The 24,068-nt window shown below is 34.6% G+C and overlaps 3 protein-coding genes across 4 annotated transcripts; 1 reads left to right on the top strand and 2 right to left on the bottom strand.

The window, feature by feature from the left end:
• Window positions 1-42: 42 nt before the first annotated feature.
• On the bottom strand, window positions 43-435 carry LOC147398727 (RING/U-box superfamily protein). The gene has a single exon (XM_086446757.1). The coding sequence runs from the start codon at window positions 433-435 to the stop codon at window positions 43-45; it is 393 nt and encodes a 130-aa protein (XP_086302883.1).
• A 5,590-nt stretch (window positions 436-6,025) lies between these two features.
• BIR6 (Pentatricopeptide repeat (PPR) superfamily protein) lies at window positions 6,026-8,218 on the bottom strand. The gene is made up of 2 exons (XM_086448008.1): window positions 8,089-8,218; window positions 6,026-7,746 (listed from the first exon to the last, which is right to left on the bottom strand). The coding sequence occupies exons 1-2, from the start codon at window positions 8,167-8,169 to the stop codon at window positions 6,280-6,282; spliced, it is 1,548 nt and encodes a 515-aa protein (XP_086304134.1). The 5' UTR covers window positions 8,170-8,218; the 3' UTR covers window positions 6,026-6,279.
• A 7,793-nt stretch (window positions 8,219-16,011) lies between these two features.
• LOC147398725 (protein DEHYDRATION-INDUCED 19 homolog 5-like) lies at window positions 16,012-21,279 on the top strand. 2 transcript variants are annotated; one of them, XM_086448006.1, is made up of 5 exons: window positions 16,012-16,295; window positions 17,849-17,991; window positions 19,137-19,229; window positions 19,314-19,555; window positions 20,952-21,279. In XM_086448006.1, the coding sequence occupies exons 1-5, from the start codon at window positions 16,217-16,219 to the stop codon at window positions 21,052-21,054; spliced, it is 660 nt and encodes a 219-aa protein (XP_086304132.1). In that variant the 5' UTR covers window positions 16,012-16,216; the 3' UTR covers window positions 21,055-21,279. The 2 variants fall into 2 exon arrangements, with proteins under 2 accessions (XP_086304132.1, XP_086304133.1); XM_086448007.1 differs by having other exon boundaries at window positions 16,019-16,295; window positions 19,137-19,214.
• The last annotated feature ends 2,789 nt before the right edge of the window (window positions 21,280-24,068 follow it).

The following is a 24,068-nucleotide window of genomic DNA, read 5'->3' as shown; positions in this document are numbered from 1 at the left end:
TTGCTAAAAAGGGTAGAAAAAAAATACAACAATTTAACTCTATTAAAGGGTTGATCTACAAAGAGGGCAAGTAGTGTGTTTGTGATCCAACCATTTCTCCAAGCAACCTTTGTGGAAGAAATGCTTACAAGACAATTCACTCACCTCCTCATCACCTTCAAATCCATGTAGACACACACAACACTCCACTGGACTATTGTTACAAAGAGATTTAAACATAGTGACCGATATTCTCCTCTCTCTCATGTTCTCTGAACCCACATCTTCCTCTTCATTTGGACGATATTCCTCCAAATCTGGAGGATTTTCAACATAACCCATTGATTGAAGCACTGTTCGCACCACACTCTTGATTAGATTTACAGTTATAACTGTGTTGATCACTATTATTGGAAGCATTCCTTCAGCTGCACTGGGGTAGTGTGAGAGCCCCATCTTCGTCACTTTTTCCTCAGAATCCCCTCACAAAGGTTTAATCTTTCTGCTAGATTTAGCAGAGAATCTTAGCTAAATTAGCCGAAATGATGAGTCAATATAAGAGAATAGAACACAAGCAGCTCAATGTCATCACCTACTTGCAGCACCTATTAAATATAGGTCCTAGCCCTAACTAGAGATCTAGATGTAACCATGGTCAAGAAACTAACCTTGGTTGGGTTAGGGTTTACGCATAGAGCCACGTGTAACATTCATGATTGAATCTGGTGGAACTGACTTGGCTTATTTTAAAAACGAAGTTCATTTTACAGTTGACACGTATCACTAATGCTTTATTTCAAGCCTATTAGATGAAGCCGTGTGGAAGGCAACACTACCTGTCAGTTTTGTCGAAGTTTCTTGATTCCCTGGAACCGCGTAACGTCATGATCTGTGGACATTAGTTTCTCTCTCCTTTTTTTTTTTATGTTACACACGTGTCTAACGTTGGATGATTGTGGACCACCATCGTCTTGTTCAACCAGAGATGGTCCAAAATCAGACTGCTTAATCCAAATCTACGGTTCTGATTATCTCATGGGTCTGATCAAAATTGTTTTGTTTGCATGTACAGGTGTTAGGATTGGTACACTGACCCTTAAGTTTAGCAGAGGACATTAGTACTTTGTGTACATCTTACTTCTTAAAATGTATTGAAGGACTTAAGGACCCATTAAAGAGATTTATTTAATCAAATATCAACTTCATTGGATAATCCTAACCGTCCAATATTATACTCATTCTTTTATTATTATTATTTCTTGGCCATTGAAAAATAGTATTATAAATTTGATGGTTAAGATCATTTCATAGTACTGAATCCATTAATAAAATCTTATAGATGAGATCCACAAGTTAGGCAGTTTAATGATGACTAAGGGGAAGTTTGGTACTACTAAGAAAAAAATATAGTCAATCTTTGATAAATTAAAGCATCGTTGTCATTTATGAGAAATTGGTGATCATAAATCATGGTTGTAAGACTCATTTTAATGTCTTGTCTCATCTGTGAATGAGATCGAGTTGTCTCGAACGAGTTTTTGGATACGTTTGAGATGTCTCGTTCAACAATGAGAAAAATGAAATTGGGTATTAAATCTCGTCCGATACATCAACTTGTTTATTTGTCTCATAGGTGGACGATAACAAAATGTATCAGGCAAGTCGTTTTGGTCTCGAATGAGATTTAAAATCATGACATAAATAGAGGAAATATATGATGGGGTCACGAGCTTCTCAACAGATACACATGGACTCCTACAACTCGATTGTTCCATCAGTCATGGGTTTATGGACATATTCTGATTCTGAGGACTAAGCAAAATGAGCCGGGATCAGTACCTTTACGTGATAGATTTCCTCAAAAAATGGAATCGGGAGTAGAATCACTCACACAAGTGGTCCCTAGAATTGGATAAGGTCCCCTTAATCATAATTTTTTTTTTCCTTTCCTTTTATAAAGGTTTTCCACCAATTACATCTTGGCAATTGTCAAAAATAAATCATAATCCACGTCGATGCCATCAGGTGGCAAGCGCAGTTGGTGTCCTTTTATTGGTCCAGTTTCTCCTTGTTAGTCGAATTGGTTTATTTTCACGTGTCATTCAGTAATAAGGTGGCCTCCAACTATCTCTTATCGTGTCTGTATGCGCTAATCATTCCTTTTTGTCTCATCTTTAACGATCCAAAATCACCTTATAACATCTTAACCGCAGTACTCCAACTTGTTAAGACGTAGTCTTGACAACCTGGTCTTCGCCACGTTCTCTATTCATCTTAGTGTCATTCCAGTGACCGGGATTGTTAGAATAATAAATGATAAATTAGAGTTTGAGTTTCTCTCAAAATCTAGGTTCATAGCAATAGTCACATGGGTAGTTACAAAACCTATTCATAACAGTCATGTGTAGAAAAAATTGTTAAGAGTAGCAATATTTTTTCCGAGAATTATGTACATCTTCAAATATGTATGTTAAATGTACCATTTTCAAGAGTTATATATATCTCTTCAAAGAAGTGTATAAAATGGTAATAGTTTCAATACATTTTCAAAGAGTTATGTACCTCTTCTAAGAGGTGTATTAAATGTTAATAAGTGTAGTATCATTTCCAACAATCATGTCCTTCCATGAATATGTGTTTAAATGTCTTATTTCTTCTATTTATAATCCATCATTCATTGCATTTTAATAGAAATTTTCTTGATTATTCTTTATACTAGTTTCATAGAGAGTGTGTGCAAATCATTATTATTTTGTTGTTCTTGTGGTTTGAAGTGCAACTATCACAAGAAGAAGATCATTATATCTTGAGAGACAGTCGTCAAAGACCGAGAACATCAGTGCGGGGCGAATATTGTCTTGAGGACATAGAGTCAAATTCTAGTCTTGATTTCATTCTAAAAAAAAAAATTCTATTTTTTTCGTATATATAAGTGTTTGTGAATTTTATTTTAATTTAATTTTCATTAGGTATAGTTTATTTGTTTATTCAAGAAGAGAAAGTGTACTATCATATTAAAGAGAATAACAACAATGCCATGTGGCATTGAATTGCCGATGAATGGTCAAACTCTCGTTATTCTACTCATAGGGCGCCTTGTGGCACTTGGTATTCTTTCGAGCCTTCAACAGTTTTCATTTTATGATCATCCACTAGGAATTATGGTGCGCATATACATTTGATGTAAGCATCTTAAGTTCATGACCCATTTGACAGCACAGGTGATGATGAGTCAGGTTCCATTTTTATCCCATATCTTCAGCCAAGCCATGCGTCTCCAATACTTTTAATTAATTATTACTTGATAACGATGAGGTGGTGTGAAGTCATGTTACGATGAGAGTCACCAATAAGCACATAAAACATCACGTCCCTTTCTTTTGTCATACATTACTACATAGTATCTTCAACAAATCAGGCGAAAACTTGGAAGCTTGGCCTATAAGCAGTTAGAATTTGAGATCATTCCAAATGATTGGGTTGATGAGATGGTGAGGCGCTGTAGATATCGAATTATTCTGCCAATAAGACTACAACACTACAAATTTCATATTAAAAAAACATCTCCTTCAACTTAACTAATTATTCTGCCGTTAGATATCAAATTTCTTTATTTATAAAGGCTCTCGGAATTGGTGTGAGAAGGCTTTTGGAATTGGTCGAGAATACTATTATAGGCAAGGACATGGATGATGTTATGCATTGGGATGGCATGAGAGATGGGGTTTACTCGGTGAGGTCTATGTATGTATCAGAGCGTTGCTCTCCCAATTTCACCTTCCCAGTCTCTTATGTTAGGGTGTAAAAGTTCCCTCTAAGATTTTTGTTTTTGTGTGGCAAGCATCGTTGGAGAGATTCATCACATTGGACCAGTTAATCAAGAAAAATCTACAAACATCAGTAGCAAATGAGTAGTGAATAAGAGTGTGATTAACAGACTCCCTAGTTGATTTGCAAAGAAAACAAAAAATGACACTCCCCTACCCTTAAATGATCTAAGGTAAGAATTTTTCCAAGAGCCACCAACCAAGAGAAGAACACTTCGATATAAAAAGATTCAATTAAAGAAGGAAGAATGTGACATGAAAGTTGCTTGATCTCGCAATAAATCTAGTTTTTCATGGTCCTAGAGAATGTGATATGTGTGAGTTTCTTCATCTAAAGTAATGTCTTGTATCTACCAATCTACAATATGAATGCAAATATATGTTATCTTCAGCTTATCATTTGTCTCAGCATGTTGTCACTAAAGCATTAGTAGCTAACCAACCAAACATCAAGTTTTCAATCCGTGTTTAGTTGCAGGATTTTTATTTTTTTAAGTAAAAAATTCAATTAATAAAAGTCATGATAATCTGACACTCCCCTCTGACATACGGCCCCATCACAAAATCATAGAACATTTGCTTGGGAGACACAAGAAAAAGATTTATGATTTTGAGGATAAACACCAAGATCAAAGAAAAAACGAAAAGGGAAAAGGAAAAGAAGAAAATAAAACAACGCCCTCAACTAAGAACACCAACTAAGAACAAAGATCAACCCATCTAAAAGTAAATCCTTGAAGAAAACCCCTTCAAAGCCCTTGACTACATCGGCCATCTACAATTCCAAAGGACCTCCCACTGCCAGCTATAGCTGCTCCACTTCTAGCATTGATTGGTCTATAAATGACTAATGTTTCTTACTTATCTAAGATTCCACTTGTAAAAAAATGTACGTTTCTTTTAATGTAATTACTAAACAGATAAAATTTCAATCCTGAATTGGACAGAAAAACATATAATCACAAAATACAGTAAGACATTGTGCATTGCTATCCATTCTTGTTATGTGGTAGGTTTCAAATAAGATTGATTACTATAAGAAAAATAAAACATAGTTTCACAATTCCGAACCGACATTATCCATCAAAAATAAAAAAAAAACTCCAAACCGACATGGCTCTTACACAAGTTGCATACATCACCAAACAAACTTCAAGGAGACTATTGCATTAAGTATTTGTCCTTGATCATCATTCTAACGAATGCAAAAAGTCAAAAGAAAATTTTGTCTGTCTCAGAGTGACCTATAGATCCAGATGTAAGATGCTTATAATATAAAAAACATATATTTGTAAGCTAAGCTCCTTAAAAGCTTCACTAATGAATGTCCTTTATTATATATAGCACCCATACAGGGAACATGTGTGGAATATAAGTCCTAAAACAATCTGAGGAGTTATGAGTGAAATATGATCTTGGAAGTCAAACAAGGGTATGGTTGAAATACGAAAAAGGGTACACTAAACAATGCAAGTTTATCTGAGGAATTTTTGTACCATCCAGTTGACTAGGGGATTATTTCCCATTATAAATAAATAGTGGCCACCGTTAAGTGATTTATATTATTTTGAACTAAGATTTGAAATGCTAAACGTGTTTGGGTGAGGATAGTACTAGGATGGGTGACCTCTTGGAAAATCCTCGTGTTGCACCCCTCCCACTCTTTAGTAAATTTACTACTTATAAAAAAAATAATATATATATATAGGGTAGCGTTCAATGACTAACTTTTTGGCAAAACATTTTTCAAAACATGAGTTAGAAGTTTTGGAATGGGCTGATTTTTGGTGAGGATGATCTCTACGGTGAGAAGATCATCCTCACCAAAAATCAGCCCATTCCAAAACTTCTAACCCATGTTTACAAGTTGAAAAATCGTGGACCGTCCATTTTTTGTAAACTGTTTGTGGTGGGGTTAGAAGTTTTGGAATGGGCTGATTTTTGGTGATGATGATCTCCTCACCGTAGAGATCATCCTCACAAAAAATCAGCCCATTCCAAAACTTCTAACTCATGTTTTGAAAAATGTTTTGCCAAAAAGTTTGCCATTGAACGTGACCCATATATATATATATATATATATATATGTTTGAAATGCTGAGAAAATTTAAATTTCAAAGGTGTGCTAACTGTAAACACCAAGTTCAATGAAGATTAAAGAGCATTGATATCTGTTAGACAGAGTTGTCCATTCAACAATCATAAAACAAACTATAATGTTAAACCATGAAACTTATGTTAAATATCATTGTAAAAGGCCTTATTAAATCTAGTACACGAGAAGAAAGTGAAGTATATGAAGCATTCACTAACATATCAATAATTTTTCTTCAACCACCTATCATTTCCCCCAATAAATCAGTATTCAAATGACTGGAATCAAAACCTTCATCCAGAGGTATCTAGAATGAATGTCGAAAATAACATATTAAAAAACAGTCATGAGTTCCACGTTAATTACTTCCATTCAAGTTCAAGCTGAAGCACTGCCAGGTTTTAAAGAACCAAAAAGTTTCAAAATTTCTGCATTGTTGCGGATATGATGGGGACATTTATAAAGCAAATCTTGGGCCTCAGAATGCCTACCTTCCCTGAAGAAGGATTGGAAAATATGAAGGTAAGACGAAGAAGATGGGTTCTGCTTTACACTCAATGCCTTCAAGAGTTCCAATGCATCATCCACCGTCCCAAGCTTTGATATATAATAAATAAAGGGTTCTGGAAAAGGAGGAAAGTTGTGTTTTTTCATCAAACGAAGAAGGTTCATTGCTTCTTCGAGCTTCTCCTCATCCAATAACCTCTGAATTAAGTGTTTGTATGTAGCTTGCCAAGGTCTCAAATGGGCCTTGTCTACCATCTCAACCACCAAAGTGTATGCACTACCAACCCTCCTCTTACCACACAAACCACTTACCAACACTTCCAACAAATCAGCATCGGCACTACAATTCTTCTCCATCATCTTCGTCAAACATGTTAACGCCGTGTCAACTTCACCAGCCATGCAGTGTCCTTGAATCAAAATGGTCCACGTCTTGATATCAGGAACGCATCCCTTCACTTCCATATCGTCCAACATCTTACAAGCTTCCTCCAACCTACCAGCTTTACAGAGTCCAAACACAACCTGACTATACGTGATGTTGTCGGGTTCATAACCCGCGTTTCTCATGGTCTCCAACATTCTTTCCGCTGCATCAAAACTCCCCACACTAGTCAAAGACCTGTGAATCCCATCATAAACCGCTTTCGAGAGGGAAAACCCTGTTTTTTCAAACTTCCTAACCACTCTATGCACCAAAGTCAAATCCGGGGTGGCACACAATGGGATCTGCCGTAAAAGTATGCTACAATCCTGAACCGAGGGCTTATACGGGCCATCCATCATGAACTCGTAAAGCCTCACCGCATCCTTCATCATCTTATTCCTTTGGAACTGTCTTGAGACCTTTATATACGTGTCGATATCCATATCATGACCCGCATTCTTAATATCCTCGACCATATTCCAAAATTCCTCTATCGATTCCTCCCTCCCAAGAACCCTAACAATCATATTATACGTAACGGCATTGTGTTTATAATCATGATTCTCCTCAACCCAACGGAAGAACCTTAAAGCCCTCCAAGGGTATTTACGAAGTTCCTTTAAGATCTTTAATATGAAATTTTCTGATAAAGAAAGCTTGAGCTCGCTCAATTTCTTCTCGACCCCATCATTCCAATCTGACTCTAAAACGATCTCAACCACACCTTTCACAATGGCATCTGTGGTACTCTCTTGAACCATCTTAGAGAAGGCTTGGGCCAGAGCTGTGGCATCGGTAGTCATTTTCTCCTTTCCAAAGGTACCCAAAAGAGTCAAGTAAGTTTCTTCATCGATATTGTGCCCCTCGTCCAACATTTTCTTCATTATGATCCAAAACTCCTTCATGGAATCCTTGTGACCCAAAATTCGGAGCATTAGGCTATAAACCATAGAACTGGGATTAAACCCATTTTTATTCGAAACCCAATTGAAGAAATCCGAAGCTTTTTGTGGGTTTTTATCGAGTTTTTTCAAAACGTAAACAACAGTTTCATGGGTTAGTGGTGATGGTTGGAATTTTCTTAGTTCATGTTCAACCTCTTCAGACCATTCGTTGGTTAAAACGAGTTCTACAAGTGAGTTGGGTTTTGATGAGAAGTATAGCTTTTGATGGGTTTTATAAGCATCATAGATATGAGTTTGCTTTGCAAGAGAAGAAGAGAAACATGGAGAGAGGTGAGAGTATTGAGTCACCTGGTAGTGAAGAGAACGAGTTAGGAGGAGCGAGTTGACGAGTCTGAGAGACGCCCTCAGGATTCCATTTGCTCTCTTCATGGTTAGATCGCTCTGGGAGAAATGAGGATTTGGTGACTGGTGGGAAGAGATGGAGGGTTTTAGGAGTTCTGCTCATGTTTCAATTTTCAAGACCTAGGTCATCTTGGGCCTATTTTAGTGGATCATGGGTTTGGGATGGACTTGTTAAGTATCCAATCAACAACGTTTTGATAAAAGCCATACATGAAATAAATGATTTCTTAACAATTAATTAAAAAGAATAATACAATGGAAATCAATGATTTAAAAATTTATTAAAATGATAGACAAAAAAAAAATATAATTACAAAGTCGAAAATAATAAAGATGAATCATAATCATCAATTGAGCAAGTTATCTCAAACAAAATGGCTCAAAATTAATTTGGACAAAAAAAAAAATGTAGAACAATAAACTCTATCAATGCCTCATCCAAGCGGTTTACCTTCATTTCTTTTGCCCTCTTGGGATCTTGAGGAGTCAAAGAACATGATCAACCAATTCCTCAATGGTAACATTTCTGATTGGCAAGGTCCTAGAGAACTATTCGCCTTCTTTTCTTCTTCAATCTTCTCACGAAAGGAAAGAGAGAATAAATCATTTTTGCAAGATTAAACCCATACAAAATCCATGGACTTCGATTGTGTTGGAGAATTGTCATGAATTCAATTTGGATTCTTGATGATCCATTAACGACCCATTTGACTTGATTAATTTGCCCCCGACTGAAAATTTGGGCAATTTTATTTAGATTTTGATCTGACCCGTTTTTTCTGCTTTTTGTATAATAGGTATTTTTAGGATTCATTTTTAATGTAAGAGAAAGTCGCTAGAGAAAGAGTGATAATGTGTGTAACAAGGATTAGGATTTCTGATGAACTTTGTAAAATCTTATTGAAAATAGTGGATTGATCATCCCTACTGTCCGTGGACATAGATATCTTGTCGAATCTCGTAAATCGTGTCCTTTGTTTTCTATTTTTTCTTTATTTCATTTGCATTTAATTTCTTACTCGTTCTTTGTTTTATTTGTAACACGCTTTCGTATAATTAATTGGAGTGTAAATTTTGCAAGAGTGAACTCTAATCAACCAAACTTCTTGTATCTTTGTCAAGTTTCTTAATTATGTAGATGGTAGTCGTGATATATATACATGAACTTTTAAAAATATTTTGGAGTACTGAACTCAAATTATGCTAGAACTATTTTCGTATCGCATTTTTGTATATTTTGAGTTGTGTTTGAACTAATTACGGAGGGAGCGTGGGTCCCGCGACTCTAACGACACAACACACATCCATGATCTTCCTATGGAAAGTTGGCGAAACTAATTATTTGATGGAAGGAGACAATTGAGTGGTCCTCGTAAAGAAACTGGCAAATGGTATGGGGACAGCCACTCAAATTGAGTCCCCTCACACGGAGTCTGAATTAATTTTCTGTTAAAAATGAAGCTGTGTTGACATCCATATTTGTTGTAATATTTTTATAATTATATTTTAAACAATTAATATTCATATTTGACTCCATCAACCAATTTTTTTTTTCTTCTATTCCATTATCTATATTAGAGTATATGATGTATTGTAATTAAGTGCAGAATTATACATCCAATCATGTTCTCATGAAGATGAGGATAAATTTAGATTATATTATATTAGAATTATATTAACTTAATTTTTTTTTTTTTTTTAAACTTTTTATGGAGATATCTATATAACTAAACATAGTGGTATTTGAGCCTTATTCTTTGGTCTCAATCTTCATACCTCACAAAGAATGTATCTCGTATCTCGAGGATAGTTCTATCTTAAACTTTAAATACCCCTCCAACTTTATTATTCTTTCTCATTTACCTTATTAATTCAAAGAGGATGATTTGGTTCTCTTACCAATGTTTATCCCTCACATAAGTAGGGGTCGAGATTAATTTTTTTACAAATTTCGAGGAATAATTTTATTTTATTTTCTTTTTCTCTCCTCCATTTTCAAGAACATTCTCTTTAATTTTATTGTCTTTTCTCTTCTCTCCATTTTCAATGATACCTCCGTAACTTTATTCTCTTTACCCTTTCCCTGTAATATCATTCTAATTTTATTGTCTTCACCCTTTTATTTATTTTTAATAATACCTCTATTATTTTATTGTCTTTACCCCTATTGTTTTATGACTCCTGCCATATGCATGGGCAAACTCTATTTTAACAATAAAAGAATAATTTTTTTATTAATATGTGAATTAGGTCCCTCGATCAATTGGATTAGACTCGAATTTTGGTACTATAATGATAAGCCCGAATCAAGGATCTCATCTGAGTAAGGTCCATAGTATAATTCGTTTGAAAAATATAGGATTCATGTTAAAGTATTGTATTTTTTGGATTGGATCCGGAAGAATACATATCATATCAGATCATGTCTGGGGATTGGGTTTAATAAATTCCTTATCTGGTCCAAATCAATTTGGTACCGATCCAATCCAAACCCAAGCCATTGATAGCCTTAATATGACCAATCGCTATTTGTAAGATAGTGGGTGTGCCCAGAATCATTAAAGTAGAGTCGTGGCAGCTCAAAAACTACATCCAAGCAAAATCTAAAGAAGAAAAGAAAGAAGAGAAGAAATTCAAACAACATAAACACACACAACACTTTTGAGAGAGAGAGAGAGAGTGCTTTAAAAAGTATCCCAGCTTTAAGATACCATGCTTTGCCTTCAAAACCACTAAACATTTCCACTTCCCCTCCCTTTGCTCTCTTTCTGGAAACGTGCAAAGACTGTACATTAAAGAGAAGAAACGTGCATGCGGGAATATCAGATTGGGCCTCCCTCTCTCTTTCTATAGTAGTATGCGTGCTCCGTAATATTTCAACTTGCCTACATAAAGCGCTCTCTCTCTTAACGTTTATAATTTATTCTTGTTCTTGTATGTATATATATGTATCTCCCTACACCCTCACCAACACTTGGAAACTAACTTCTCTTCTCCAGACATGGCTGCTGTTCTTAGCTTCCAAATCACACCAATCTCTTCTTCTTTTCTCCAAAAGCAGTTGTTTAGGTTTCTCTTTCATTTTCATGAGATGGGTAGCTTCTCTAAATTCATTTTAATGAAGTTGGAAGGTTCTCCAGGAGTTAAATTATGAGGAAGATCATCAATGGAGGGGGAATTGAGGCAACATGGTCCGATCGATCCACGCCGTTTCTTATTTATGTTTTCTTTGAAAAAGTATCATCACCATTATCATTATCGTCGTCATTAGAGTCATCATTATTACTCACCTAGCTTATGATGTTTAATTATTAGGATTATTGTTTTATTATTAGAAAGTGTACTTGTAAGATGTTAGAAAAAAACATGCATTTGAGTGGATAATGTAAGTTGGTTGTCTAAGTGATTAGCATAATAGTCCTGTAACAATACTTAAATAATACTTGAAATTTGAGAGAGAGTTTTATATACATTTGAGAATTTTATGTTGGCTACTTTTGGCCTAAAGCCTTGGCTTTATAGGGCTTGTGGCCTTCAACTGTTTGACTTTAGCCAATCTTGACCACCAACTATACAATGACTCTCTTCTTTTTATTTATTTTAAAGAATAATTATCTAAATTTTTTTTTTGTCATTCTCAAGCTCTTCTAAAGCTAGAATGTATTAGTCCATAGATCAATGGAAGCAACACTAACTTGTCGAGTGGCCAATATAATTTTAAAGATAATTATATTCTTAAGAACATGCACTTAGGAATTTAGATCTCATCACCATTAAAACAGTTGAAATCCCATGCGTTCAACAAACCCTTTCAATCAAAATATGAAATGGGACGAAATGCCGATCCGGCTAACTGTTCATTTTAATTCCCAAAACGTGAACAACATGATTATAGGTTTTTCTAGTGACGATCTCGTAGGTTTAAAGTGACAATCTCGCTGACTTTTTCCTTCCAAAGTGACAATATTGCTGGTTTATATATATATAATGATGACGATCTCACTATAAGTAGGGAACCTACAAGATGGTCACTTGAACTCTGTGAGATTGTCACATTAAACCTGCGAGATTGTCACTTTGATCTGCGAGATCGTCACTTGAAAAATTTGCAATCTTGCAGTACACGTTTTTGGGAATTAAAATGAACAGTGAGCCCCTAATTAAAATTTCGTCAAGAGTTAATTGTGTTTTGGGAAATTTCTCAAATTATTCTAGGGCATACCATGGTTTTATAAGCTTTGGTATAATGCTTGTTTTATCACCGTTATTATTTTCAACTAGTAGAGTGGAGGTGAGCGAAATGGAAATGTGAATTAAAATGCAACAAAAATATTAAAAACTTCAATGAATCTTACATGTTTTTTATTTGAATATTAAAAAATTCAAAATATTTATTTTTGAACCTAAAAGATAATTGATTAGAGTAATGCTTTTCTGACTCCCTCATGTGCATACTCAAAATACTCTCTTGACGTGATATGTGCTAGAATCATAGGTCTTTTTCCTTCTAGATACACAATTACACAAATTTATGCAGATGCTGATGTGTATCCCGATGCATAAAATCTATGGTTCTAACACATGCCACGTCAGGAGAGTATTTTGAGTATGCCACGTGGGGGAGTCACATTATCACGTACGACTCAATTGATTAAGGGTCGAGTCGACCAAAGCACAATACTCATCACCCATGATAAGAAATGATAAGGTGAGTTTCATGGAAGAAAGGAAAGAGTAATTAAACATGTGAGATATGAGATATAAAGAGAGTGGAAGAAAAAGAGGCAGATTTTGAAAAAGAATCGTGGTAATCTGACTACCCCACGTGGCAAACTCAATCAACTACCCTGATGTGAAAAGTTCGGGAACCGTAGATCTGCACTCCTCGGGATACAAGGCTGCACTTCCCCATAAAAAAATGTATCTCGAGGGAGCTGTCTATCCTAAGGAGCACAAATCCATGATTCTCGAACTTGTCACATCAGGTAGTCGATTGAGTATGCCACATGGGGTAGTCAGTTTATCACGACTCATTTAGGAGTTGTGATAATCTGACTACCCCACGTGACATACTCAATCGGCTCTCTTGACGTGACACTCTCAAGAATGAAGGATTCGTACGCCTCGGGTTACACATTTATATGGGGAAGTGCAGTTTTGCATCTTGAGACATACAGATCCACGATTCTCGAATGTGTCACGTCAGGAGAGTCAATTGAGTGTGCCACGAGGGGTAGTCATATTTTCATGGTTCATCGTAAATGAGAGAAAAAGATCACACTAAGACTTTTCCACCTTTACGTTTTAAAATTACTACATATAAAGATATTTTGTTATGTTAAGATGTAAGATTATTTTAATCAAAATAAGTGTACGTTAATCTGGATATACGTGTAAGATACAAAGGCAATTTCATAATTTAATAAGGATATTATTCGTAACTTTTTTTCTTTCAAATTTTAATTTCAGCACAATATTTTCCACAACATCATATTTTTTTAACAAATTGTTTTAGTCTAAAATTTAAATAAACATCTATTACAACTGGGCTATCAATGGGCCGGGTTTTGATTCGGCTTAGTCCATTGTGGATCGGTTTTGCATAGTGTTGCTTTACCCGTTTAGTTATCGGGCTAGGCTAGGCCTGATTCATGATCAGAGCTTGGCTCTAACTTAGAAGCTTGACCTGTCGACCTGCCGCAGCCCACGGGCTCAATTAGCATAGACCATTTATGGCCCGTCCATCCTGGCCCATTTATAGCCTGTCAGGATGATCATGTCTTCATAGAAAAAAAATTCCATCGTTTTAAAGTTTTGACCATGTGATTTTAAATCAACTTTTATTTAATATTAGACCACCCAAACTTTTAAAATAATAAAAATACCTTATTAGTAATATATAAAAAAGCGCTGCTATTAACACACCATCTTTTGTTTATAACAAACTAATCCATATGATAAAAACGGTCTACTTTTAAAAAAGATTGGTGTGTTGTCAGTAAAAGTTGGTGTGGCAATATAATTTTTCTAAATAAATTTATAGGGGGAGAAGGGGAAGGGTGAAATTGTAAATATATTTATTAGGGTGCCGAAAGGCAATGGAAGGTGAGCAACACCCCCTTAAGTTCTTGGGATGCCACGTCAGTCGGTGCCTTTAATTAATGAAATAAAGTAGTAAAAAAAGTAGAAGTACCCACCATTCCACCACTACACGACAAAAGCTGATCCCACCCAACTACAACACATCACGTGAACCAACCAGCCAATAAAATTGGGATAAAAAAAAAAAAAAAGAATAAGGATTTCGAACCCATACTCCTTATACTATCCTGATGTTGCATCTGTTAGAACCATAGATTTTTTTTCTCGGGATACACATCTACACATATTTATGGAGATATAATGTTCTGTTTCCCGAGGAATTTTTTGTATGGTTCCAGTATATACCACGTCAGGGGAGCATGATTAGTATGTCAGAGGGGGGGAGAGTCCGGAAATCACGAATCATTATTAAAAAAAAAAGGTCAATGTGCTGTCCATAATTCTATTTCCCTAGTCTAGTCACATCCTAACCATTCTGATGTGTAATGCACAGCTTAGTTCACATATTGTATTTTGGCTTTTTCTAACATGCTATGGTTTCTCAACCAGTCATTTTCGTGGACCACTTCCTAAGTTTTAGATCAATCTAACTGGTTTGATCACATTCTTACTACGGAACCATCATCGCATAATAAACTTTTAAACATTAGAAAAATTCTTCAATTTCTTTGTTTGTTTGGTTTTTATTTTTTTGACATTTACGAAAAAACGATCAACTTTTAACGAATTTATGATTCTGGCTCGGCTCATTGTTTATTTTAATTATCAAAACATTAATAATTATGAATTCAGAGGTTTTTAAAGTGAAGATTTTATTTTAAATCTGTAAAATAGCCATTTCGTTTTTAAATTTTTTTTAGTCATGTTGGGGTGACAAGATTTACTATGATTCTCACAATTCTGATGTGGAGATGAGTACGTATCGTAGATGATTTTTACTTGTATCGTGAGGAAACACATCTATGGTTATGTGCACATCTCACATCAGACTTGTGAGAATTGTAGTAAATACGTTGTGTCATTCCAACATTTTTCTTTTTTATTTTATTTTATAGAAAACATGATTATTTACATTTTGGTAATTAAAATTAGCAGTGAACAAGAATCGTAAATAACTCATTTTCAGTTCATGAATTAGTAATTTGTCCTTTTTTTTTTTTCTTTCTAATATTGATAAATTTGTTTTTAATTAGATCATCAATAACTTGATGTTAATACAAATTTAAACTAGGCCTAGGGTATCATCACCCACATACTTTACTAACTAAGCTAACTAGTGTCTTTAACCCTAAGTTGATTACATTGGTCAAATGTACAAATATTTTTACATTGTTTTAAAATATGAATTATTTTTTATATTCTTATTTGAAATTGAGAAAATTTTCTGTATATAAAATCTAATTTAATTAGCTTTCTCTATATATATATATATATATATATATATATATATATATCTCATATCAATTATTAACCTCAAATTTTTTTCATCCAAAAAAAAGATAATTTTCCTCTTTGAAGGGGAACAAATAAAGAACAAAGAGAATCAATTATTAACGTCAAATTCATTTTTCTCATTGTTGAACGAGACAACTCAAACGTATCGAAATGCTCATTTGGTCTTGTTCATGGATGGGACGTCAAATCACATTTTTAAACCATGATTATAAGATGACACTATAGTAAGTAGTTGATAGACTCATAAAATCTCATTTTATAGTCTTAAAATCATTCATTAGTGTATATTTATAATATAATGGTGTGGTAAAATCAGTCCTTCTCTAGTAACCAGGTATGTCACGTGTCGTCTTTCAAATCTACTATTATGTGTCGGAAAATGTTTTAGATTGTCAGACAGAATATACATAAGAAGCAACACCGAAGAGAGGTTCTTAGCTTTTTATTCATCACACGCTTGCCGGAAACTGACTCCATAGCCGTGAAACAGAGACATTTTTGCCGTAAAACTGACGCCATGGACGTCGATTTCTTGTCTTCAAGGCTTAATTCAGCTAAGCTTTTCACTTCCTTGGAGGCCACAAGACTAAACTCTGGTACAGTCTCTTTTCTTACTGCTTTTAGAAGATTGACTCCATTTCAGAAAATTAAAATTCTCTGTTTCGAATGATTTTTTTTTTTTTTTTTATAAATCTAAGTTGTAGTGTTTTTTATTTATTTATTATTTTAATCACTAGAAACAGTTAATTCGTAGTTTGAGATGCTGTTTTTGAAAGATTCTTCTGGGGAATTTATGTGAATTTAATGTTTGAGATGCTATTTTTGAAAGATTGTTTTGGGGAATTTATGAGACCTTTAAGTGACTGTTTTGGGGAATTTATGAGACTTTTAAGTTCAATTATCAGTTCATATTGAGTGAATTTCAGTATGGGTTTCAAAATTTTGAGTAACTTTAGTTAACATGGTTTCCTTTTTTGAGTGGTTCGGCTCAATCATGGGTTTTAAGATATTGATATAAAAAATTACCCACAAAAACTTCTATCTGGGATTTCATAGAATTCCAGATTGACCAATCACATGACGTTGCATGTATTGAAGGCTTCCTGATAGGGGTATTTTTGTAAATTGGGGATACTCTCAATACATGCCTTATGCGTCATCTTATAATTGATCAATCTGGATTCTATGAAATCATGGATTTCTTGATGTATATCATATAATCTTCAATAAGAGTTCATAAATTGAACAAGGGATTTGGTTGTTATTCATAAAAATGTAAACCAGGGATTTTATTTTATTTATGGGTGATTAGACATCTGTCAACATTTTGGTTAATATATGATCATGGTTTAAAATATCGTATCGATTGGATATTTTGGTTAATGAAAAAAGAGATACGGTGTCAAATGAAACATTCGATACAAACCAATACATACCCAATACATTCCTGAAACATTTAATGTTTCGTATAGGTCTTGGTTGATACCGATACGTATCGACCGATGCATTTCAATACATTCCAAGATTTTAACCATGTATATGATGTATCCTTTCAAACTGATCACATGCCCCTTTGACCTCAGTCTTCTTTATAGACTAACTTAAATGACCTATTACCCTTATCTTCAACCTCTAGCCTAATAAAAAAAATTCTCACAAAATCCATCTTCTTCAAGCTCTATTATACCTCTATGGTAAATTTCTTTTAATCTATTCAACCATATCTTTAATCCATTGTTTTTAACCTCGCATTAACCATTTGTAGAAAATTATCTATTTTCTATCCTTTGCCTTGAGGTTTGAAGGTTGAAGGTTGAAGTAGATATAATCTTAAAGTTGAAGATAACTTGGTTTTGAGAGGAAAAAAAAAAAATCAAGGGATTTTGGCTACAAGTTAAACATGAGGGCATTCAGGTCATTTTCTATTAATCAAACTCAGAAATTGAGTTCAAGTGAGACATGTCCTCAATTCAAGAACATAAAGGGGAATCTCAAATATTCTCAAAAACGTAGAGGGGTATTGTAATTTTAAAAATATTTTTTTATTTTAGAGAATGGTGTAAAACTGTGTTCCATAGCTGTGTATGTTTGTAGTTAATAGGCTCTCTAATCATTTTATTCATCTGAGAGATGTTTCAATACCCAACAGAATATCATTTAAGCTTGGATGATTCTGAAGGAGATGTTGTTGCCCGAGCTTCCTTCCCATGTCCATTCTGTTATGTGGATATTGAAGTTTCATTGCTATGTACCCATCTACAAGAAGAGCATTGCTTCGATGTAAAAAATTCGGTACGTAAAAAATGTTCATGTTCCACTTTGTATGTAAGGCCTCTGTAGGACTTTTTAGGTGATAGGTTTCTTCATAGAGTCATGATAATATGATGCCCCCTACGCCTCCATCACAGAACCATAAATATTTTTCTTGTGTATCCCAAGGCATTTGATCTACGGTTCTGTGATGGGGGTGTTTGTCAGAGGGGAGTGTCATATTATCACGGTTCTTCATCTTCATATTTTAGTTACTTTGGGAGCACATATAGGAACACAAACACAGTTGCTCATAGTTATTTCTGTTAGACTTCAGTGTCTTCACCTCTCACATCAAACACATGTGAGGTGGAGCAAGGTTTATCGGAACATCATCAAATTCTGATGTGTTTGAGCGACTTATCACACATGAGGGGATCAACACAATACCATCACTAAGTGGAGCACAACCAACAAATATTCCACTCATCAAAATCACCACATTGTACAAAAGAATCAAACACATTTTTGTGAGCTTAAGAATTATTTCAGAATAAAGATACTGGTCTACTCTGACTGGGCTGTGTGCTTTGCATCAAGTACTAGTCCATCCTATTATATTTAAGTTTTTTCCCAAAGCACGTAAAATTGATATTTCACCAACTTCTAAAGCACTCCCATATCTGGTAAATTTCAAAAAGGACTCCATTGTAACATGTAAGTGGTGAAGTAATACTTGATGAAATGCCGGTCATCATCGCCTCCTGGTTTGGTAAGATAAATTACTATATTACTATCAACAGGCATATATCATGGGCAGATTGTTGCTTTCTTGTTCTGCAGGTCCATTCAATGGTATTGCTATGGTGAATGAATGTAAGGCAGACCGCAGACCTATAGTGTCAAATTTCCATGTCTAGCATAACATGTAGTTAGCCATTCAGATTGAAAACCTTAAATGAGTGGAAGATCTTATTTATCTGTATGCATGAGGCATATTGTCTGAACAGAACATTCATCTTATAGTTATAATATATGTCAATACATGCCCTTGATTCATCTAGCATTCTAGCTAACTTCCTAAATCTTCGCCTAATGCACTTACGTATTTTTGGTGTTGGGTGTCTTTGTTATTTAGATTTGAGCTTTATAGACTAAAGACATTGTCGTTATGTTGCGGTTTGCAGGTATGCCCTTTGTGTGCAGCGAATTTAGGCAAGGATATGATTGGACATTTTATAGGGCAGCACTCGCATATGTTAAAGGTGTCAAGCAAAAGTGTGAGATCATAAATTAAAAATTTATGGATCAACTAAACAGAACTTTTTTACATTTGACCTTTTTAATTACTATGTTATGTGCAGCGAAGGAGAAAATCTCAAAGATTGGGGCTATGGCCTAATAGTTCAGCAGTGATTGGCAAAGAATTGCGAGAATTATGCTCATTTCTTGGAATAACTTCGAAAAATGATGGGGGATACGAACGTGATTCTGCAACAGATCCACTGCTCTCACCATTTCTCTCCACTGTTGGTATTCCAGACACCAAAGGTACCCAAGAAACATGCTCCAGTAAGGATGCATCAACTCCTTCAGACATTAAAAGGTATTTTCCTACCAAATGATAGCTGTCCAAGAAGTTTAACATGATTGAATATATGGTTTTCTTCTATCATTTTGTTAATAAACATATGGGAGAAGATAACAAATTTTATATTGCTATTTATCAAATAATATTGCTTTTCCAAATATCCGGAGGATATAATTCAAAATTCATCTGATCATGTAATATTTTAATTATCTTGTTATTCTTCTAAAGTGGTCTACAAATGCTTCTCATATTTGTGAAATTTATCAACTATGCGACTAGCTTTTGTGATCAGTGTTTCACACTGAATAAAACTAAAGTCTGTGGAGCACATGTAATGATCTGATATGGTATGATATATCTAGTTCAGAAACAATAATTTCAGGAAAAACAAAAAACAAACACTGTATGGGCTACCTTTTTTTTTTTAAATCACCAATTCAGGTCTTAGTCTTAAGTGGAATTGTAAGGAGACTTGTATGGAATATGAGTGCTTCAGGCCAAATGAGATTTAGAGAGAGAGAAGAAATAGCTCTTTTGAGGTTTGGTACAGCAGGTTTGGGCCTGATTGCTGCGGTAATTGGAGAGAAGTGATTCACAGCAAGTGTGGTACTAAGAAAGACAAAGGTTCCTAGGCTATCTATATGAGGTTTTATGTCCATAATCTAGGGACTTAAAAGGTTTTATGTCCATAATTTAGGGACTTAAAAGCTTCGGTCTAGGCAAGCATCTGAAGTATATCCCCCACATAAAGAGGTTGGAATTTAATCTTCAAATCTCAAGGAAAACTTTTGAGTTTATTTTCTTTCTTCTTTTCTTCCTTTCTAACAATGCCCTTCCAGCTTTATAGGAGAATAAACACATCGGCTGCATGCCAAACAGAAAATGGCCTTGTTAGGAGCCCAATGTGTTCTACACTCTAACCAAAATATGCCACATAGACGCCTTACTTATTCTACAAGAACATGACACCTTAGTAAGAGTTTAAAATACATCGAGCTCCTAACCAAGCCGTTTTCTACGTTGCATGCAACCCAATTGTGTTTAATCTCAGACCAAAACATGCCTCATAGACACCATATGTTATTATAGGAATGGGCCCCGCTCTGGATCACAACTCTTCATTAAAAAAAAAAAAAATGCTTCAGTGGTTGAGAGTTAGCACCTTTGAAGAAAACCTTTCCCTGGCAACAACCGAGACATGTCAATCTCATGTAAACACATGCTTTCTGTAGAAGCCCATGGGACCAACTCATCCTCACAAAACCGGCTTGCAAGGTGAGGGTTGCCCCAGGTTTATATATAGTCCAAAGTCTTGATACCTAGGCAATGAGGGACTATCTCTTACACTTGCATACTAATTCCTGGTGATTTAAATACACAAGTTGCTTTTTTTTTTTTTGTGTGGATGCAGAACAAGGGTATCTACATTAGATGAAGATCAAGAACAGGATTACCAAGAAAGAAGTCAGAGAGCAGAGTTCTTTCAGCAGTTGGTCATGTCTACCATTTTCTAATGCTCCACGCTTGAGCCTACCATCTAGCCATACAAGAGTTTTCACAGTTCCTGCTCGTTAGTATTTTGGTTTCTAGAAAATCATTCTTGGAAATAGTCGAGAAATGAAAGAATATCCAATGTTGTACACAAGGCAATGAACATCTATCTACTTGTATTATCTGCAATCCATGTAAAAGAAAGACTTAAATTCCATAACAAGTAGAATCAACTTAAGTTAGTTAAATTCTTTAGTTTTATTGGCGGCATTACTGCAACATCCATCTTTACGATGGATTAGGTTCAGTTTTTAAGCATTCTTTGGTGGAACAGCAATGGAAACCATTGGTTGTTTGTGTTGATTAGTGAACAGCAATGAAACTTTGGTGGCAAAGGAAGATAGATAACTCACTGAAGATGAAAAATTACATTGAGGTATTGTCAGCATTGTTGTTACAGTAATCCTCAAAAGATAGAGAGGCCAAGAGACGACGAGGAGTTTCCCATACAGGAAGGTCAATGAGAGAGAGCTCCAAGTTCAGCTACATCACAGAGGTTTAAAATATCCAGAATTTTGGCTTTCTGCACTTCTTCCTTCAAATCAGAAAAATTTTAATCCAATTATTTCCGAAATTCAGATCGAGGAATGGTAAGCATAAAATTAAATTGCATTTTGAAGAGCTACAAGAACAAGGGGATTTAGAGCCCAATTGACTACACCTAAAAAAAAACTTCAAAAAAAAAAAAAAAAACTTTTGAAAGCTAAATAAGTATAATAATAATATTAAAAAAATGAATTAATTTTGAAAAATTACTTCTTAACTTTTTAAAAAGCAGGAGCAAATTGCTTTCTACGTTCTTATTAAGTTATTTTCTACTTTCTATCCAAACAGGGCCTTAGGATTTTTCGCATTTCGAAAATTGAAACCCTAACGAGAAATTATTGAAAGAAAGATTACCGGTAAGAGAAGCTCGTCGACTAGCAGCATGATACCGGATCTTGATATCTGCAATGAATTAAGCAAAACAGATTCAATAACCGATCCCAAAGATGAGGTTGTAGTAGGTGTTGGTTTTGATGGATCTTATCCTCCAAAGTGTTAGACAATAGTTCCTACTGAACAATCTCTTAGTTTCATTATCATCTTCTTCTTCTTCTTCCGCAGCCTCAGCTCTGTTTCTGGATCATCTGATCTCTCTCATTTTGATGGAGTTTTCTTGTATCGCCTTTGTTTGCCTTCCCTTATAAACAAAACCATCATCGTTGCAGAGCTCCCACTAGTCTTCTTCCCTGGTCGTTGCGTTCATGGTATCAACCGAGCCGAATTTCAAATTTCCAGAATTAAAAAAAAAAAAAAAAAAAAAAGATTTAAACGGGTTCAGAAGTTTCCCGCCATTTATTTTTTGGGGGCTATTATCAGGTGTTTCCGATAGTAGCTAAAGAATGCTACATGTTTGTTTTTTTGCAATCTAGTGATGTTTTGATGTATCATGTGCATGTGGAACCCACAATGTTTTAATTGAAAAATGGTATATATACACACGACAGAACTGAAAATTTATTAAATTGGTCGTACCCTGATTAACCTAATCAAAATAAAAATAAATTAAAATATGTATCCATGATGTTTTAATTTAAAAATGGAACCAAACCAAAAAAATTATCAAATTGGTGGGACCCTGATTCAACTTGGTTGAACCAATTTAAATTGAGTCCGGCTAGCTTTATTAAGTTAGTTAGGATCTCACCCTCACTAAGGGTTTTTGGGCTTAACTTGTGGCATCCAAAAACATTATCCAATGTTTCAGGGTTGTAAAAGATAAAATTTTATGAACTTTTTGAAAAAAAAAAATCTTCAAAAATAATTTATTTTCACCGTTGAATTTCAATTTTAAGTTCGAAAGTTATGTGAAAGTTTGGTAGCCATCCATTTTCAAAACTTTGGATCAAGTTCGAAAAAATAAAAAGTGTGCGGTGATTGCTAAGGGTAAGACTCAAATTTTTACTAAGTTAGTTAGGAAAATGTTACTCATTTACATTTATCAAAAAGTTTTAAAAAAAAATTGAATATTTTTTCTTCAATTATCTTCATTATTTTCATAGAAAAACATTTAGAAATAGAGTTGGATTAGCCTTACTAAGTAAGGATTTCACCCTTACTAAGGGTCCTGGGGCTCTCACCTTCTGACATTAAAAAAATATGATTGGATGCTTCAAGGTTGCAGTTGATAACATTCTATGTACTTTAAAATAATAAATAAATAAATAATCCAAAAAAAAAAAAAAATTATTTTTCAACATTGAATTTTAATTTTAAGTTTGGGAATCAGGTCAATAGCCGTATGTTTTAAATCATGGATCAAGTTCAAAAGAAATTGGTTTTTTTTGTTTTTGTTTTTGTTTTGTTTTTTTCTAAGCTTTTGGAGGAACTTTTTAGAGGGCTGTGATGTCAGATTGCTGAATTTATGATTTACTTATCAAAACTTTGGAAGAATTGCAATATCTACCTGTTTCTTCTTCTTCTTCTTCATCTTCTTCACAAATCTGATAAAAACTCCCTTGTCTCGTGACTCTGTCTATAATGATAATGTGACTTATTTTGATATCGTTAGTAAATAAGATGAAAAATCGATAGTCAAAACTTTGCTCATGGGGGAAACCTAAGAAAAATGTTTACTCAAGAATGGAACATGTGTTGAAAAGAGAATTTGTGAATGGATCAAACATTAAAGATCCTATCTAATAATTTAGGGTATGGATCGATGTTTTGAAATCCAACAAGGATCATACCCGGAATTATTAACTCCTTTTAGGTTTAGTCTTCAAACCTAGGTTTCCCCCTTCATCACAACAACTGGTCGGATCTATTTCAGGGTTAGGAACGCTACTGATCCCCCAAACGTCTACCCCATCACCAACTGAAGGGATGCACATGGATGCATTAGCAAGCCATTGATTCTAAGGGAATGGTTTCTATTCAAATCTATGTTATATTGTAAAATTTTCATTTAGAAGAGAAAAGGAAGAGAAACACA

The sequence above is a fragment of the Akebia trifoliata genome, chromosome 7, assembly GCF_017979445.1.
Source record: "Akebia trifoliata isolate Shusen 1 chromosome 7, ASM1797944v1, whole genome shotgun sequence".
NCBI lineage: Eukaryota > Viridiplantae > Streptophyta > Magnoliopsida > Ranunculales > Lardizabalaceae > Akebia > Akebia trifoliata.
Note: the sequence above shows the minus strand (reverse complement) of the source record. Positions and strands in the feature narration are given on the sequence as shown.